The sequence below is a fragment of the Halichoerus grypus genome, chromosome 13 (genome assembly GCF_964656455.1).
Source record: "Halichoerus grypus chromosome 13, mHalGry1.hap1.1, whole genome shotgun sequence".
NCBI classification, from domain to species: Eukaryota; Metazoa; Chordata; class Mammalia; order Carnivora; family Phocidae; genus Halichoerus; species Halichoerus grypus.
The window spans coordinates 56,843,411-56,864,394 of NC_135724.1; the positions used below are offsets into that span (position 1 = coordinate 56,843,411).

General features: G+C 39.8%; 1 protein-coding gene across 1 annotated transcript in view; it reads left to right on the forward strand.

Annotated features, from left to right (window-relative positions):
- Window positions 1-20,984, forward strand: part of PTPRM (protein tyrosine phosphatase receptor type M) — a 777,319-nt gene that overhangs the window by 534,582 nt on the left and 221,753 nt on the right. Inside the window, exon 14 of the mRNA XM_036100805.2 lies at window positions 101-175. Coding sequence (XP_035956698.2) covers window positions 101-175 — 75 coding nt within the window. The remainder of the gene's footprint in view (window positions 1-100; window positions 176-20,984) is intronic.

A 20,984-nucleotide genomic window follows, 5' to 3' on the forward strand; every position in this document is an offset into this window, starting at 1 on the left:
CGATGTGATATACTGATCGAGATTCTCCTTGCTAGCCTAGCTTCAGTCTGGCTTTTTCTTCCCTCATGCATGCTGACCTGGGAATCTTCCTTTGCCATAGCTGCGATAATCGTGACTCAGCTTACAACACCTTACATTCGCATCGCCCCTGCTGCAGGCGACGACCAACTGACAGGTCAGACGTTCAAGTATAGATGAGTCATCTTGCCCATTTCCTGCTCATTTTTCTCAGCTTTGTTTCCCCTCTACATTTCCTCCTTTGCTTAAGGCTTGTTTACAATGTTTCAGACTCTTGGTACAGACCTGTGCCCGCATTAAATTAAGTGATGTGCTTGGCCTCTTCTGTGTGCGCATTTATACCCATGCATTAAGCACAACGCCACTGCATGTTTTCATTGTGTGTTTTGTCTGTTGGTGTGTTCCTTTCGAGCCTAATGTTAAACAAAATGAAATTTGCTGGACTTGCGGTAGCAATGCCATCAAACGGAATTTCAATCAAAATACAGAAAGATGATGTCCAGTTATGCAAATTAACCTAAAAAGCCTTTGCAATGTGAGGGTGAGCGAGGTTTACTTTTCACCTTGTAGGGTCTAGTTTGCACGTACATTTAGCAATGCACAGTCTTGAAATGGAGCCACCCAAAGCTGTTTGGGGTGACACTGTTCAAACAGCTTTTCGTGTACATACAACCGGAGCAGAGCTGATTGCATTCCTTCTAGATCCTTGTTTCAAAGCAAAGTGTTTATATAAAGCAGTGGCACATCTGCAAGTCAAATGCATTGAATAATTTAGGGAAGTTTTTAAAAAATTGAATGGCTTAGAGTCATGCTGTTGAACTGTGTGCTTCTTTGTAGAAGGAAAAGCACACAGAAAGAATTTAGCTAAGAGAAATAGCTTGTCCATCTGTACTATCTCTAAAGGTGTATGGACATGTGTATAAACTCGTAGGGAAAGAGTCCGGTAAATTACTCCAGACTGAAGGTGAGTGGTCAGAGAACCGCAGAAGACAAATTTTTGTCCTGCAGCAAAAGCAAGCCATTGTCAAGATTTCTAACAGAATTACATGGGCAGGATTCAAATTCTGGTCTCAGAGACATGATCAACATTGTCGTTTGTGGCAGGTAGTATAGGCGTGGCTCAAGCTGAGTAAGAACATTCAGCTGTTTTCCATAGAATTTCCACTCCAGCAATTGTTTCAAGTGTATGAAACGAAGGAATATTCTGTAACGTTTAAGGAAAAAAAAGTATAGCTTAACTCATGGTAACAATTCATAAATCTTCAGGTTTTTCTGTGAGCTTATTATTTTGGCAAATAAAAGCAACTGAGACTCAGGAAATGTACAGACTGAGTTTTGTAAGGTGAAGGAATGTAGGCTAATACTACTTCTTCCAAAACTCCTGGCATTCTGTACATATTTCCAGTCCTCTGTTTCAGGGCCTAAAAGCTATGAAGTTATTATTAACAGTTCTGCTTCTGTCGCTTCCAAGTTTCTTTTTAAGCACATTTCTTTTACTGATTGAAGTCCTACTTGTTACAGACTCTTTCTTATCTGGAATTTGTGAAGTGCTCTTCCCAAACAGTAGATGTACTTAAGGGATAGTGTCTTCCTTAACATAAGCCCTCCGCTCTAAAACCTTCATATTTAAGGACTGTCCCATGGCCCATGGTTGGGTTAGGTGTCCATCTTGAAGGTAACCTGAGATCCTTGAGCAAGTCTGACCCCCAGGTGGCACCATTGTTGTCAGCAGAGCATTAAAAATGGGTTGGCCCCACTATCCTATAAATAAGTGCTGTGGGAAATATAGTTAAAGAACCCCCTTCTCAAGCTTTGCCTGTATCTACTACTTCCATATGAAGCATGCTGTTTACTAGGCATGAAGTAAGTGAAACTCCTGAACATAGATTTCTCTCTAAAACTTGCATAATTAAGAAGATACCTCATAAATCAGCCTCCTTCACAATGCTTTCAGATCCAGCGTATCTTGTTATTTGGGAACTAGTCTGTGAAGGACACATACATTGCTATACTGTATGGCTGCCATTCTTTTAAGGGCTGCAGGATATCTCCATCATTTACTTTGCTTTATTAGAGATTAAAATGTTAGAGTGTTAGAATAAGCCTCAAAAACCAGTAAAAAAACTACTCCCGATCCTTTTTCAGTATTTACTGCTGATTTTAATGATGGTTAATCTAACCCAGATAAATTCAAAATCAAGTAATAATCCTTTTGCATTTTCCATTTGCATCAGCCATCAACTTTGATAGCAGTAACACTGTCTTCTTTAAGAGATTTATTCATGAGTCATACTGCGAGCTTGAGACTTAATGCATTCAATCACTGATCTGACATTTACTGAGCACCCTCTGTGTGCCAGGTATAGATCTACTAACTCTTATAAAGAGCTTTACTCTGTATGGTTGCCCAGGCTCTTGGCATCAGGCGTTTTGCATTAGTCACATCAAAACCTACGTACACACGTGCTCTTAGGAATGAAAACTTACTGTCATGCTCGTCATTTAGCAGTTAGGAAAAGACAACAATTTTGTAACTAATGGGCAAAAAGGACATGGATTGCCAAACCTTTCTCATCGTGCGGAGCAGCTTAGGAAATGGTCCCTGGGACAGTTCCGAACGCTGCACATCTGTGACCCATTAAACTGTTCTGGTTTTGTTTATTCGAACAATATGGTCCCTTCCAGAAGCCAACAGGAGACGCATGAGGGATACATTCTGAAGTGCCCTCGGCAGTGTTTTTGTTCATTTTGTTGTATCTGTGCTGACATCACACTCTTAGAAGTGCTATTCAAGGCTGTACTTATACTGGGAAACCTTAGCAAGATAGTCCTCTGCAGCATAGTTCCTTTGTACCAGAACTCGGCACATGTGGCTTGGGTTTTCCGTGGGACCTCACTCGCTGTCTAACACCAAAGAACAAAAGCACCCTGGTGACCTGATGTACACAGCAACCTGCTTCTAAACATTAGCTGATCTGATTCACTGAACAAGGCAGATCAAACCTCAGAATGCTAGTGTATTGGATGAGCGGGACTGTCACTGCACTGGGCAGTGTTTCTTAAAATTTGTTGTCTGCAGTCAACAGTGAGAATACGTCATCATCCAATATACACTCATAGACCTACACATTAGTTTAACTGAAGCAAAGGCATTAGAAAACATACTGCTAAGGCTACTCACTGAATAAGATGCACTCTGATGTGTTCTATTCTGTTCCATCTTATTCTATTTTTTTAAAAATTCTGGTCACTACCTACTAAACTGATTTAATTTCCCACTCTTGGGTTGTAACCCCCAGATTTAAAAAATGCTTTACTCAACTACTGGATTTAGGAGATTATAAAAGGAAACAATATATAACTGGAATAAAGGTCCAATCTACCTGAAAACCACTCTAAAGAGTGCACACAGAGAAAGTTCTAGAAACTGGAAATGCTTCTGGTTTCTACTTTGTTCCCTTTATTATGTGATTAATTGTCTGTAATATAGTACCGCTTTGGGAAGAAAATTAAAAGCTGTACATGCTAGAAATTTCTCTTTAAGATTTTTTAGTTAATTTTATAAATATCTCTAGGCTGTTTATTTTATATTAAGATATTTCTGCTTATGATTTAATAACCCAGCCAACTCTGAAATGCTGTGGAGAATGTTTTCCTTAAACAAATTTTTTATCATCCATTTTGGTTAACCCATACATCTAATATGATAAGATCTGTATCTTAGAATATTTATAAACAAAGTGACTTCTGGGATTCAGGTACAGATCAGATATATCAGAGCATGTAGAATTACTTGCTAGATATAATTAGTACTGAAAAAAAAAAAGAGAACTAGCCAAAGATTATTCCCACACAGTTTCAAGTTTTGAAAAATACACATGTAGCATATGTCTGTATTGTCAAAGATAAACACAGCTGGACATTAAAGCTGTAAAAACAGATTTTATTCAGTAACTACTGACTGTAGGGGATAGAGGTGGGCTCCATTTTGATTTTTGCAGAGGGGACTGGCATTTTAAAGGGAGAATGAGGGGATAGGGAGGATGTGAGCAGGGGCTCAGTAGAGTCAGGGGAGTGAAAATTTACAACAATCAGGAAGGGTGTGTTGGTCCACGAGACACCCATCTGGTTGGCTAACTGGCATTTATCCAAGTTGGGCCGCTCCCCTCCCTCAGAGGCTGGGACACTGGGGCCCTGTCTTCAAGTGTCACTGGAACAAACCGTGAGTTCTTTGGGCAGGCTCCAGTTTTCTCAGGTGAGCATTTTAAGGGGGATCAGGCCACCTGGGTCTGCAGCCTTGAACAGTTAGTAACCATCAGTGTTCAAGTCTTTACAGGCCGAGGTTGAGGCCTAGGGGAAGAAGGGCTCAGGGGAGCTGGCTGGAGTTGGGTCACAGAGAGAATCTTTGCCAATATGTAGGCAAAGTGATCATGAAATAAATCCCAAAGGATTTCTTTTTCTCCTTAATGTGGCTCTTAAAGCAAATAGCGTTTTTATTATTTTTATTTATTTATTTATTTTAGAGAGAGTGTGCACATGGGGGGAGGTGGAGGGGGAGAAGGAGAGAATCTCAAGCAGACTCCTCTTCGAGGTGAGCCTGACACGGGGCTCCATCCTATGACCCTGAGATCATGACCTGAGCTGAAACCAAGAGTTGGACTTTTTTTTTTGAGAGTCAGACGTTTAACTCACTGAGCCCTCCAGGCACCCCAATAGAGTTGTTTTTTTTTTTAATGTAAAATCTAAAACATGGAAGTCACTGAACTAGATTCCACTGAGGAAGTCAAGCCACTGAGTGTACGAGGGACGCTGTGCTAGAGACTTCCACAGGCATTATTTCACTCAGTCTCACAACAGCCACCTGAGAGAACATCGTCACACTTTTCAGTTGAGAAAAGGAAGCTCAAAGGAATTAAACACCTCCACAGGCCCCAGAGTACTGAAATGCAGTCAAGTCATGGAGAGAAATCAGATTCCAGGCTTTGTGACTTGAGCCCTGGGCTCCTCTGACCTCAGCGTCTGTTTGAACTTCTCCCTTTTTGCCCTCTGTGCCCTCTGCACTCTCCTCTGTCCCCTCCTGGGCTCCTCAGGCCTCACTTGCTTCCCACCCAACCCTGACACCCCATGCAGCCCTTTCATTTGGGTTTTTATTGACACCTGGGCCCTCTGGGCCCCTCGCCCCCTTGCCCTCACCGCACATCATCCTGCTCCCCAGCCTGAGAACCTCCCATTGCCTGCTTGCCTGGCTCCTGTTTTCATACTAACAGGTGTTGCTTGACAAACAGCAGAACAGGCAGATTAATTCTCCTCCAGGTAGGTGCTTTGCCCCTCACCTTGGTGTTTCCCACTGATCAGTGAATGTCCCCTGCATACGCAGTGATAGAACACTGCCCTCCACACCCGCCCAGCTGCTCCCTCAGCCCCGAGCCCTGAGACGTCTGGCTCAGGCCTCCCCTTCCATTGCTGTGCCCTCTCTCCTGGGCGGGCTGCCTTTTGCCAGCCGTGGGACGTTCGGTTTCCCTCACAGCCCTGCTGGTCCTAGCCATTGGGTCACAGAGAAGGACACCTTTTCCTTAGGAACAAAAACCGTAATTGAAGTTCACCAGCAACAGCCCAAGGAGATTTCTCGGACACTCACTGATGAGTGGGTCTGCAGCAAATATCAAATTTAAGTAGACCCTGAAGCCCTAACACCATCTTTCCAGAACACGTGTTTCTCCTGCCACCTTTACAAAGAGTGAAGGAGAGTGCTAGATCCTGTATGTCTCAGCTCATGGATTTTGAGCCCTAGGCTGACACTAGGCAGGGAGCCCAAATTAGGATCTAAATTTGGTGGCGACTGTAGGGGGCGGTACATTGGGAAAGGTAAGGATCTCAAATCCTTCATTCCACAGATGCTCGTTAATCAGTTGCCAGAGACCATCAGCAGTGGAAGCTCTATACATTGTCTGGTCCAGTCGTTCTCAAACAGTGCTCTGTGGGGTTCCATGGGAAAGCCTCAAGAGCTTCCTCTCACACAGGCCTCTGGGCTGGGCAACAACTTCACGTTAGAAGTTATGGGTAGCAAAGCAGGTGGGAACATGGGCTCGAGAACTAAATCAGTCACGTTCAAATCTCAGCTGTGTCACCTACCAGCAGAGTGACCTTGTGCAAGTTACTTCAAATCTCTATGCCTCAGTTTGCTCATCTGTGAAATGGGAGTTACAGTTTTACTCACAGTAAAGTTGTCAGGATTAAATGAAACAAGTAAAGTACTTAGTAAACCCTCAATAAATGTTAGCTATTACAGTTTCTCTACCTTAACACATTCTTTTCAATTATGGGAATGATGCAAACCCTTTTATTCCTTCATTGATTCATCAAGCACATATTTCCTAAGTGCCTACTCTATATGGTAGACACACTCTTGGGATATGTCAGTGAACAAAGCTTATAAAAACTCAGATATACTCAACAATTTTACCCTATGTCTATACTGACCTCATCCCCAGCCCCTATAATAGTGGTCTTTCTCTCTACATAAAAATATACAAATATATCCAGATTTTTTCACTACCACTTATACACTTAACTCTGCCACTTGCATTTTACATTTAATAGGCAATGAATTCTTCAAGCCTATACCTATCAATCTAAGACATTCTTTTACCTAGTTGAATATTGTTCCTCTGTAGGGCCATGTGATGATCTATTCCCTCAGTCACTTGTTAAGGGACATTCAGATTTTCACCATTTTTTTTTCCTGCTAACAACAACAATCACCACCACAAACTGGAATAAATAACCTTCTGTGTATTTTCTTTCCATTATAACATTTATTTCTTAATGATTCCCAAATGTGGGTCAAAGGATAAGTTCATTTTTTATGTACAACTGGCCGTATTCCTTTCCTTCCAAATTGTAGCAATTCATCCCCAAGTACCTGCTCAGTGCCCCTTTCCCATGGATCCACCTGCTCTGATGTTTACCACCTCATATTTCCAGTATGGTGAGTGAAGGTGGGATTCTCCTGACTTTTCCTGAAGCTGGGCATCCTGGCCTATGTTTATTGGCCATTTGCATTTCTTCTCTATTTTTTCATACTTATTCCTGTCACTCTTCTTTTGACTCCATTGTGTCTTTTGGCATAAAGAAGTTTGCATTTTCAGATAATCAATATGTTCCCATTTTCCTCTGTTTCTCCAAGGTTTTGGTTTTACTTGAGATCTTCACATCTCTGTGATTATTCAGCCAGTCTCCTGAATTTTAGCTTTTGAATCCGTTTAGAAATGACCACTGATAATGGTGTGGTGTATTGCCAAGGGAGAGGTCTAGCTTTTTCCAGATAGACAACAGTTAGACCGGCTCTCATTAGTAAATAAACAATTATTTTCTCACAGAATTGAAACACCATATTGTCATATGTTAAGATACATGTATAGAGTTTGTTATGGTCCTCTTTGGGTCTTCCTACGTTATTATCATAATTTTTTATTATGCTGGCTTTTACGATATTCTGTTACATGATAAAACTAGAATTCTCTCCATATTCTTTGTGAAAAATCCCTCCCCACTGATTCCTCCTTGTCTACTTATCAGTCCTTATGATGGCTTATAGCCTTAGACGCCTCCCCACTCCCCTGATTAACATATCAGCCATGCTCCCTCCTTCCACCTTTGCTCCCACTTTCCCCTTGCTTAGGAATATTCTTCCCCAGATATCCACTTGGCTAACTCTCCTACCTCTGGTAGTCCTTGCTCAGATCCACCTTCTCAACAAGGTCGGCCATGAATACTCACCCTTCTTCACCCTGCAGCCTTCCATGAGATCTCTCCCCATTCTCTCCACACAATTTGTCCCCTTAGGCTGCAACTTTCTTCCTTTTTATAACACTTCTCACCCTATGTGCTTATTTATGTTTGCTCCTATCTTTCTCCCCCTCCTAGAATATAAGCCCTCGAGGGCAGGAATCTTCATGTGCTGTTTTGTGATATATCCAAGACACTGAGAAGGTGGTCAAGCGCACACCAGGCAGTCAGGTTCCAAAAATGCCACTGAGGTTCTCATTGGAATCTTATCAAATCTATACATTATCCTGACTGTAGAGATATGATAAATCTCTCCATCAATTCAAATCTTGTTACAATTTGTCATACAAATTTGGAGTTTTCTGCATTAGCTGGCCTTGTCAGGTTTCCCTCTAAAATATATTCTAGGTTCAATGACATCTCACCTTCTTGTGGCCACCACACCAGCCTGGACCACGACACGCGCATTTTAACTACTCTCATGGCTCCCTGTTGACTCATTTGCCACATGGCAGCTGGACTGACTTTTGGAAATTAAAGTCTCATTCCATCACTCCTCTTCTTAACGCCCTTGAATAGCTTCCTCCTGCACTTGCATAAATTCCAAACGTCATGTCACAGCAAAGGGGGGCGCATGGTCTGGCCCCTCTCACACCTGGCCCTCACCTTCTATTACTTCCCACACTCAGTGCTGAGCTCCTTTCTCTTCAAAGCACCAAGCTAGATCCTGCACCAGATTGTCTTCCCTGGGACTGCAACTCTAACCCTAATCTTCATATTTCCAGCTCCTTCTCAAAGTTCAGGGTTCAGTGTGGAGGTACTTCCCTAGACCACCATCCTGAAGCACAGTGCCTTGTTGGCCCCCAGCCATTGTCCTGCCCATCACTCTGCTTCTTGATGCAGTTGCCAATGACTGCGTGTGTCCTTCCAGAACGTGGGGGAGGCAGGGCTTCATCTCTCTATCTCATTCCCAGTGTAGTGTATGGGCATCTAGCAGGTGTTCCACATTATTTACCAAATGACTGAACAGTTGATGACCTTCCTTGTTAAATTTAGTTCCAGGTATTTTATAGCTTTCATCATATCGTTAGTAAATTTTGAGCAAATTTTGATGAGGACAGGAAGCTTTTGAATCTTTTTATTTAGCCTACTTTGGACTGATTTTATGTTAGTCATAAAATTCATCTCTTCTTTAAAGAAAATATATATATATATATATATATATATATTTGATTCCATAGATGTTTGCACTGCAAATAAAACAGACTCATGGTTTTCAACCTATTTTTAAAAAGCACAGTTTTAGTCAGCCATTTATTTTAGCAAGAAAGGTTTAATTTTAATTTAATACCCACTCACACCAACATCATCTGTTTCCTCCCACTCCCCAGACTGCATCTGACTACTTCTGTACTTCCACCTGTCAGACCCAGCCAGTGGATCTTTGTTACTCTTTGGGAGCAATAAGCTGGGACAGACCTAAGTGCAGATAGGCAGCATTTGCCCTTCTGTGGATCCAGGGTTCTCTATTTGTAAAACGAAGACATAACTAAAATCAGACTTTAGCCATACTAAGTAGCTCAGAGGACTGGATACAGCTTGAAGAGGGTGTGATTGTTTACTGAATTTGAGCTTAGTCAGTGGCAGGAACAACAAGTTCAAAGGTCCAGTGGTGGGAAGTAGCATGACCAAGAATGAAATATTGCAAAAAAGGCCCTCGTGGCTGGAGAGCAGAGAGCAAGAAGGATGTGTGATGAGTGGTCAGGTTGTACAGGCAGACCGAGGCCGACTGGGACCTCAGAAGTCACATGAAGGACTTTTGTGTTGATCCTGCAAGCAATGGACAGCCATTGAGGTATTTTCAGAGGTGGACAGGGTCAAGTTTGCACTATACCCTCCAGCCACACTAGAAACATTGGAGGGCGGATGAAATAGGCCAAAGACTGGAATAAAACTCTAAGAAATATAAATTTTTCTGGCAGCCTAGAGAAAAAAGAACAGAAGGGGTGGGTATGAACAGAAGAGCTAAGTGCCAGCAAACTGATACAGCCTAAGTTCCTGCCCTGGGGTCTTGACAATCTGCATTCAGTGTGGAAGAGCACATGGTAGGGAATTTAAGGGACAAGTTCAAACATATCAAAGGAACACTCTAAGTGTCTTTGAGATGGAATGGTTTCATTCAACCTCTTGCGTGAGTTATCCACTTCATTTATTTTGAGAGCTATTTACCGGGGTATTCATATGAATCAAAACTGACAAAGAACATAAAGGATAATAAAACTCAGCAATATTGTTTGAATATATGGTCACTCGGATAAAATCTCACCAGTGTTCTCTGCAGACAGTTATATTTTGCCCATTTAAGAGTGCAGTCATTAGGCTCATAAAGTGTTGTATTGGAGATTGTTAATTTTGTCGACTACAAAATATATGTAGAAATATTTTTATCTACTACTACAGGGGCTCTATTTCTTTTATCTTGATACTTCCCACAACCTGCTACTCAGTGCTTGGCACTTGAAAGACACTCAGAGACCAGCTGGAAGGAATTCATGTGTAAAAGTTAAAATTCCCTTGAAGGCATGAACTAATTTTCACACCCCATTTTTTAAGAAAAATAATATCTGTGCCACAGACAAGCTTCCAACTGTGGCTGCCATCAGGAGGAGTGGGACTCGGGGAGGGGAGGGCTGGACCAAGTGTCACATAGCCGTCCTGTGGTCAGCCTTTGTTAGCAAGTGGGACATGCAGTTCCATTCTGATAGAACTAAGTTACAACTTTGCCATCCCTTAAATACTTAGCTTTTGGGAGATAGGCTCTGCCCTGCTCCAAACATGTTCACTGTTCACACATTAGGAGACAAGTGTTGCTCATTCATCCCTTAATGTGAAGAGCTTTTCCTCCCCTTGGGAAGCTTGATGTGTAATTAGCTTTGTGTTAAGAGATGCAGAGAGTTCAAAAAAGTGCAATGTGTACTCTTTGCTCTCAAGGAACTTATACAAAGGATCTTTGTTAAAACCAACATAAACAAACAAAAAAACCAACATAAACAGTTGACTAAATATTCCACATCAATAAAATTTACTAATATCTTGAACAATTGTAATAATGATAAGTGTGTAATGAAATAAGTTAGCATATATTCAATTATGCTCCAAAACATAGTATCTGTATGATACCAGAGTCCTTCTCAGTGTCAGGAGCTTTGATTAAATCTTTTGAGAGAATTTTGGGTAAAAATAAAGGGAAGATAATGCCTCCGTTAGGCTTCCTAATAAATAAAAATTGCCAAACTCTTCATTTAAGCTGATAATCCATTTATGGGAAACAGTGGCTGAATTAGAGCTACCATTTTCCAATTAATTAGGTATCCTGATTTTTCAGATGCATTATCATATCAGTATGGGTGACTAGCAATTCACATGCTGCCCTGTCTTAGGCATTTTTTATTATACTATATATAAGTGCTATATATACTTTGGCCATGGAGGCCAATATAGAAAGTTAGTGAGGGGAGAATTTGGTTGGAATTTCAGCATCTCTTACAAGGGTTGCTTGAGGATTCTGAAAATTTCCTTTTCAGCTGCAAAGAATGTAAAGTGAGGGGAAATTTTTATTCTTTCTGCAACACCAGCTGAATGTATTTTAATGGGCTGTAGTGTCACTGGTGATTTATTATCCCTTTTTGTTCTTTTATGTGTTATATTTGTCATTTTGCTATGGCAGTTTCATCTATAAAACAGTATAGTTACAAGAAAATGGTGAGGGGATACAGGACTGCCATGGGAGATTCTGTTGCTTTTTCCTTGTCATTTTGGAAAAGGAAATACTGAGTCAAATGTCAGGCATTTAGTTTCAGAAAAAATAAATTTATAAGATGTATATTGCACCAAAATAGTATTGTTTTCCATTTTTGCTATATAAACTTAAGAATTTCTATGTAATGATTTTTAATATAAGAGAACAACTTCATTTTTCAATATCCTTTTGTATTTTCCCTTCTATCAGCAGAGTGATAAAGGAAAATAAAACAATGTATTTAACTGTCTTTTATTTGCTTAAGGCATAGAGCGTTCTGTCTTGTAAAGCACAAATTGAAATTTTATATTTTAGAAAATCTACCTTTTAATTTCAACATGAATCTGGTGCATTGTACATGTCCAACACGGATGCTGCAAGTAAAGTTTTGAGCTCAAAATAAACCAAGCTTTTGGCAAAAGAGTCAATATGTTGTGAAAAAGAAAGTGCCTACATTTGAAAAATAGTTTTAGATTTTTGCATGAAAGATTTCATATTGATGAGTTGAATTATTCTTGCCTTTTTTTTTAAGGAAAGATATTTAAATTTTATATTTAATTAATTCATCCTTGATATGAGTGAACGTGGAAAAGGCCTGGATATTTTAAAAATATTTATCAAAATTGAGTGACGCTACCTGTTTCCCTAGGTCTTTCTCTTCTCCCTAGTGTCCAGCACGGAACCAGCTGTTCAGCAGCATCTACTTGTTGATAGATAACAATCATGATATTTTGATTTTCATCCCTTGCTTTAGACAGATGTCACTACAATTTAGAATATAAGGCATCAAGATTAATTCTGACAGTTTTAGGTGTAAGAAATCCGTGAATTTCATTCAGAATTTGTAGGCAAAGGGCCATGTTCTGCTGTCATGCAATTAACTTTTTGGTTGGTTTTGAACTAGTCTCTTTTATAAATAAGTATCTTTAGAATACTGTAAAATACTTAGTATTTGTGAGAGGGTTTTTTTTTTTAATACTTATGGGTATGATCCAATATATGTAATCAGGATGAAAAGGAGTCAGAAATTCCTTCATGATCTTGACACAGCAGGATGTAGAAGAGGCAGCAGATCAAGAAAATATTGAGGATAGATCTAGGAATAAATAATCTCCCTTTCAAAGAAAGAATTCTTTTAAATGCTTTGCTGACCTTGTAAAAGAATCAAGGGACAATCAGGATGGGCAAGTGAAAGGAGGAAAAGCACAGTCCTTTCAACAAGGACAGATTTCATTTGCCATCTTGACAATATCAATGCCAAGACATGTTCATCAGTGACTCCAGTGGGCTGAGAGGAAAGCCTAAAGTCTTTAAAAAGATGGGCTTCTAAAATTCTAGCATGTTAAAATTCCCCACCCCACCCCAACACACACACACACACACACACACACACACACACACCTTTTAGAACTGTCGTCCTTGCCAAGGTGAGAGGATCTTGGATAATACCTGATTCGTTCTCAAACCGTGGCATTTCTAGCTTAGCTACCATACATTCTTTTTCTTTTCTTTACCTTTTTTTCTGAAGAGAAAACACACTGACTTTTTATTTGGAAATAATGTCAAACTTAAAGTTGCAAAAATAAAAATATCACAGAGAATATTGGTATATCCTTTATCACATATATCTGTTGTCAACATTTTACCCTATTTGTTCTGTCATTTGCTCTCTTTCCTCATGCGCGTGTGCACACACACACATAATTTTTTTCTGAAGGATTTGAGAACAATTTACCTATGTCATGACCCTTCACCCCTAAATATTTGAGTGCATACTTGCTCAGGATAGGGATATTCTATTATGTAATCGTAGTAGAGTTATCAACTTGATGGGTTTACTTTAACTCTACTGTTCTTGTTCCAGTTTGCCAAACCTAAAATGCCCTTTGTGACATTTCCCCCCTCCACTACAGGATCTAGTCTAGGATCAGTTGTATTTGGTTTTTATATCTGGTCAGCCTTCTCTCTCTGGGAAGGCTGTCCTAGGGGCCAGGGCAAGAGAGGTCACTCTCCTTTGTGGAACTATAGTGTTTGTCTTGCCACTTTCTCATCTCACATGCTTGTCAAATGGGAATCCATGATTTCATGAAAGTACAGGACCAAGGGGCTATCACTTTACTTGATGATAAATGATTCCAAACAATATTTTCATTAAAAATCAATATGTCCTTGAGTAAAATGCAACATTTGCATGCTTTATTTGAAAAGACTGAACAACAGACTTCAAGGAAATTTCGTTCCAGTGGTACGTCACTTAGGATAAACCTCAGGTACTTGTCCTTTCTCATCTGCTGTTATGGGTACAAGCGATGGAAAAGTATAAGAATCATGCGTCCCTTTGACCAGCTCACGGGGATCAGTGAGCTGAGGGCCCTCAGGTTTAGACTCCAGGTCATTTTCAAAACCATGTGGTTTCCCAGGGCACTTTTTAAACATATCAGACAGGAATCTGGGCCTAATGAATCTCTGCACCAGATTTTAGTAGGGTGGTTCACACAGGAACTCTGGATCCTAGTGTATATAATTTAGAAAACACTTACTTTAGTTTTTGTTTGTTTGTTTGTTCCATTTACTTTAGATAGAAGGTAGTGAGTCCGAAGTCCAGGCTTTTGGGGCAAATCTCTTAAACTCTAAATCTCAGCTTCCCTGTCTCCAAAACAGAGAGATTACTTTTCTTAGCCTCATGGTAGGCCTTGGGAGAATGAATACAATGACAAGATACAAAGGACCTGCACCAAGCTGGCTCAGGGTAAAGAGGAGGAATTGGCAGTTGCTGGTAACTTCTTTTGTAGCTCTGTTGTTGTTATTCCAATAGAAGATTGTTTTATGGCCCTCCGGTCTTTCAAGAGAACTAGGTAATTAATCGGGCCACTGCCACTCCCAAATTTGAGTGCTACAGCTCTTCTGAGAAGCTCAAAGTTTAACTTCCAGGGAAATGAATGGATTTCTTGATGCTATGGAGGGTGTTATTTACATGAACACCATGTACATGCTGTGGTCTCCAGGAGCACCAGAGCGTGAGAGCAACGTTATTATTCTATCACATGTCAAGACCTGTAATGAGTCCCCCACAGATGATATTTTCCATTTGCCTGTCTTTGGGATATAAACTGCATCAGCATGACCCAGGCTATTATCTTGCTCCTCGCAATGATGGTGATGATGATAATGATGAAAAAGTTACTGCATTTTCAAAGACAACTACTTTATTTGAAGCAGTAATAGCCCAAAGCAGTGTATGACCTATTTTGCTCTTCCCTGTAGCCCTGCGCCATGGAATAAAATGCCAGGCTCCCTTTGTTGTCCTGGCCATTTGGGGTTCCTTTGTTCCTCACTGTCCTTGGTTTAAATGTAGACACCTCTCTTTGATTTGCCCTTCAGTTACATCTGTTCTCCAGGGGGCATGAGAGGACTCACTTTAATAGAACTCCATTAAGAAAGTTTATAGATTATCTCACTGAATAACATTTTTAGGCATTGAATATGAAGTTGGAAAAATAGAGTGGTTCTCAAGTTTTCTTTCACATGCTGTTTTCATTTAGGAGAGTAAATAACTATCTCTGAGAAACAATCTTTGCAAGTAAGCCTGGCACCTGCCTTGGAGTTAATAAATGGCATCTGTTCAGCACATCTATCAGCATCTCTGATGAGGTTTCCCATTTACTCTAGTAAATATTCAAGCAATACATCACTTTAGCAATGTAATGGATGTTCAGTTTAATTTACTTATTGGTATTGCTAGTGATGTAATTAATTATTAATTATGGTTTATTATTAATTATAACCATTTATTCTATTGGAGCTCTTGGTCAGAGCTCATACCAGGCATATCAGCTTTCGCCTGGGATTTTGTCGGTCTTTGCAATGGTTTTATTTTACTTATTTACTCAAGATAATATATGACTTCAGAGTAAACATGATGAGAAACAAAGCTATCTTTAATATTACCAATTTGATGGGTTCTCCTTATATGTCTTTGAATAATTTCCGTAGATACTGGTGTATATTTATGTACATATATGCATGCACATGCATGCGTAGACATGCATGTAGAGACCCCAGCAGAGTGGGCTACATGTGTCTTTTAGCCAGTTTAGGGGCTTAATAGAGAGAATTTTCAGATTTCTACCTTGTTTCTTCTATGAGTAATAAGTTAAAAAATACTTCTAAAGTAGGGTCATAGAAATCATATAACCATTTTATTAAATCAAATTATTTTTAATAGTTTGAATCATGTTGGCATTATCTTACTACAAGTTTCTCTCTGTTGTTGTTTTTTTTCCTTTCTAAAAAGCCCCTGACCATTGTCATTGCTCTCCAGCAGAAATTTTGGCTAGTTTAAAGACTTCTAAGACAAATTCCATATATGATGGTGAAAAATGGTCTATAGCTACTTAATCATTGCGAGTATTGAGTTCATAACGCTTTATTCTTGACAGATATTTATTTCCTGTCTCTCTGATATGTATCCAGTTAACTTTCTCGTCATTGATAGATTTATATTTCACTGCTTTGGTGCTGAAAATATAACATTTTGCCACTAGTATTTATTTCCATGCTCCTCCTTTCTATTAATCTCATTTCATCATTGATGAAAGTTTGGTCAGTGAATTTACTGGTAAGGACTTTGATCTGTCATCAACATACTGAGAAAACACTTTTTCTGTGTACTGGCTGTCTCTCGGTGTGCTCGGTTGAACCAGTGTTCAGACATGATCCTTCTGTCTCGGGATGTTGTCTGGAAGCCCATGGAAGGTCATCTGAAAGCTGCAGATGCCTTTTTCCATCGTAATCCCCTAACTACATCCTGGGGACCAGTTGAGGAAAGACCACATGTTGTTTCTTTCCTTTTATATACATCATGCTCTCCGAGAACTTCAACATAAATGGAAAAGGAATAGGCAGGTTATGAAAAGCGTGCAATTCAGAATGTGATTAATCGTGAGAGATCTTCAGTGCAGTAAAGGTGTTCTCACATGTACTGTGGATACATAATAAAATACTAGGCCAGGTCATAGGAGTGCCAAAGAGTCAAAAAGCTTTGTCCCAAGGAACTCATGTTAGTATGTGATATAAAGAATTTACCAAAATGACTGAACTGAAGGTTGAAAGTAAGTTCTATGCAAGAAGGGTAACGCAAGGTTCTATAGCAGTTCAGTGGGACAGAAAATACTTCCTACAAAGCAATCAAGAGCAATATTTGGGCTAGGTGGCCTTTGAAAGAGGGGTACAATTTGAACCTATGAAAAGTGAGTAGGGGAATGTTTCCATGGAGGAGCAGCAGGAGTCCTGAGAAGGGGAAATGTTGGATGTATGGGGAAAACTGAACATGTCCATTGGGTTGGAACATAGATGAAGGAAAGTATTAAAAAAAAAGAAGAAGAAGAAGAACATACAGTTAGGAAAAGGGGTTGGAGCCGGCTCATGGAAGGCCTTGATTACCTTTTGAAAGAAGCATTAGGAAACTCTTGGGTTTTTTTGTTGTATTTTTAAATGAAAGAGTGACCTGATTAGAGCAATTCTTTAGAAGACCAGTATGGCTGCAGTGCATGAAAGAGACTAGATGAGATGTCTATGTGGGAGTCAAGTACAAAAGTCCAGAAGGGAAATAGGCCAGGTTCATGGCAATGGGAATGGAGAAGAGATGAAGAAAGTATAGCATTTTTTTACTTTTCAAAGATTGAGTGGGGAGGTGAGAACTGACCTGTCTAATGTCAGGTAACTCTTCTTCAACCCAAGGATAGAATGAACAAAGGCTAATATATTTCATTTTTATGTGCTGAGGGTCAAAACGCCCTTTATGTACAACCAAAACTCATTTACTTGCTCTGACTTTTGTTGAGTACATGCTACATTCTAGGCACTAAGCATATAGAGAGGAAAAGATGCAGCTTTTCTCTGTAAAAACTTGAGCTCCCATTCTTGTTCAGAAATATTCTGCATACAGACACAGATCATATATGGTCATGATTCTCTCTATAAATGCCTCCTATGTGTTTTAAGAGATTCATTCAGTGAAGACTTACAAAGTGACCACTGTGTTAAAAGCATTGTGTTAATCACTAGAAGTCAAAGGTGGATAAGAAATACTCCTTACTTTTGAAAAGCTCCCGTGGAAGACTATATCAGGGCACCTGCTGGTCTTCTCCTCAGTTAGATAAATGATCTGAATCCCTTGTCTCTTTTTACATAGTCCTTCTTTTCTCCCCTGTTGGTCATTTGTGTTTCTTTGATTCCCTTCCAGCATCTCTACCTTGTGCATGTCATTCCTTTGGTTCATTTCAAAGTCACTGTATGGGCTGTATTACCAGGCCTTTCTTTTCTGCACTTAGGCCCAGGAAGTCCCATGTCCTCATATATTTATCCTATTCTTCTTTCAGGATTTTAATTTTCCTTATTGCATTGTTTTGCACTTCTGTTGTTTGTTTGTTTTCCTTCTTCTCTTAGGCTCTTCTCTTTACACCTGATCAAGATGATTTTAAACTTGAGTCTTGTCATTCAGAGCGTTAGCAGTAGTCCCCCGAGTTTGCTATGTTAGTAGGGAAAGTTCCAATGCAAAGTTCCAATGGAGTGCGCTTCCCAGACATTCCTGGACCCAGGAGGTACCTCCCTCACTTCCCCTCTCACTGTCTTAGGACAAGCTACTTATCCTGATTTCTTCTGCTGCCTTAGTTTCTTCATTTGTAAAATGGTATTGATTACCCCTCATGGTGAAATATTAACTAAAGTTATGTGAGATAACTGGCACATAAAGTAGGACTTCCAAAAGGTCAGCTTTCTTCCTTCCTACGGAATCTAGTAGTAGCACGTGGGCAATCACTTGGCATTCCTTAAATTCCTTTACAATTAGGAATCTCTTCCAATCTCTACTTACTGTGGCGACTCATAAAACTAGGGTTTGATTCCATGAGGTTTTGCCTCTTAATTGTGTAAAAGGATCATTTAAAATAGTGCACTGAAAGAAATTTGCTAACTGATAAAGTAAGATATTAATATATCAGGAGGTGTTTTAAAAATAACAACCCAATTAAATATTTTTTCCATTCTGCCATAGTCTGTGAAAACCTTCCTCATAGATGTTTAGGACCAATGAGGTTCTCAAGTGGGATTTTTTTCTTCATATTGTGTAGGGAATCACCAAGGGTGTTACATATAGATTCCTGGGTCCTACCTAGGACCTTTGATCTTGAGTCCCTGGAAAACCTAGTCGTCTTCATGTTCCAAAAACTCTCCAAATGTTCTTAAACTCTATGAATGGAGAACCTCTGTTCTAGAAAATATTGAACAGAATGACACAATGAATGTAAGTCTTGTTTATTAAAGAACTTCATTGTTTGAGGAAAAGCTGTATGTTTACTAAATGAGTATGGGGGGTTACATGACCCCACTCTCTCCTAGACCCCAGGACTCCTCATTACATTTCAGAGGGTTACCTTTTGGCCATGTGAACGACATAATCACATTTCTGCCTTCGGTTTCCTAGACTCTGTACATTTTTTGAATCTCAGAAATACTGATTCTTCTAGCAAGCATATAGAATTTATTAGGTGTACTTACTTCTTGATAAAATAGTGAATGAAAAATTTTAGGCAGCTGCAAAAGCTACAAGGGGTTTTGGCAAATGGCTCCTACTTTGTGCAGGAAGCTGTGGTGATTCTTTCTCCCACAGGAATGATTTTTAAGAGCTAAACATAAGCTAGCCAAATCATGACCCAAGACACAAAGTCTGGAAGGAAATTAGAGGGACAGCAGATTTTTATTTTAATGCCTTTAAAGTTTAGTTTCAAATAAAACTCACTCTTAACAGGGGTAGCCTCAAAAACCATCCACTCGCATTCTCTTTATGGATTATTCACTTTGTATGAAAAGTGAACACAGTTGATACCTTATTATTGACAAGTTGTTTCCTCATTTTATGACTTGACCGTGATTTGAGAAATGCAAATGGAAAAAATAAAGCTATTTCATCAGAATAGTAACAGCACTAATAATTCTCTTGGAACTTTTAGTGCCCAGATAGTAAGTGATGAGGCTTTGATAGATCATCTTACCCACAGGGTGTTGGCCACATCAATAAATGAAAGCAGTAACTGTCATGAAATTAGAACAAAAATAAAAAAGTAGATTAATTTTTTAGAGACTGTATATCAAACAATCCAGTATCTCAGTTTTATATGAGAAATTGTATTTCTGATTATTACTTGTAAGCCGTACATGTTCTGCATGCCCTAGGGTGGAAATTAGGGACAAAGGAACAGTTATAAATTCAAAAGCATAATCAGGTTACAAATAATACATAAAGTGTGAATGTAGATTATTCCAGAGTAGTTGATTGACTTTGCATTCCCAGGAAGAAAAACAGTGATATGTAATTTAAATGAAAAATCTTGTGGATGTTTCACGATTATGTATAATGTTAAGGCACAGCTGAAAAAACTAAAAACAGACTGCAAGGAATTCTAATTTTCTGTACAACAAGACATGAATGAACTGTCTCATGGTCCTGTTTAAAACCAGGGTGTTGCTATTTTTAAGAAAAGGAAAAGAAATCTACCTCTGCAAAAGGTAAAACAAAAAAACCCAAAAACCTATGAAAATTAATTAAAATAGCCTTTGTAGTCCATAAGGTCATAAAAATCCTAGCACAAAGTGGCTGAGGCTTCCTCAGTTGACACTTTAGAACATCTTTTGGAACCAGAGTGCTGGGAAACATGCTTGAGGAAACTGTCATCTTATGAATGTCCACAGCCGCCATTTTACTTTCTGCTTTTATGTTTCCTCATGTCTCATCTTGTAAGGTGTCTCAGCCTCCTCAGTTTCTCAGTGGTTCCCATGGTTGCTGTCCCCGTTTTTCCTCTCCTTTGCCTCCAAATACCAAGAGTGGTATTTTGGTGTTCGGTTTGCCACTGAAACCATTTGTGTGTGGTGGGAATGAAGCATTTTGTTGCTTAGATTCAGTTCAACCTAAACACACATTTTCCCTGGCAGGAGGCCAGCCATGTACTTCCATAAATGGCACCAGCATCCAGCTAGCACTGGGCATCTGAGACCTGAGCACACCTGTGTGCAGCCGGTAGGATGCCTTCTATGAGTCCCTTGTGCTCACCTTTCAGTTACACTCACCCCTTTAGATCAGACATTGAGGCTCCAGGCTCAGGTGAGGCAGTAGCCTTCCCAATGGCCCCCAAATGCCTGGCCTCTCCTTCCCCCCCATGAGCCTGTACTTATTCCTCTCAAGGCACAGCTCCATTATCTTCTGCGGCTCCTTGTTTCTTATATTCAGTACAGGCTGTTCTAGCTGGTAAGCAAAGCCAGGAAGCAAACCATAAAGCCTCAGTTTCCCAAGCGTCTCCTCCACTACTCCCTGGCCTGCACCTGG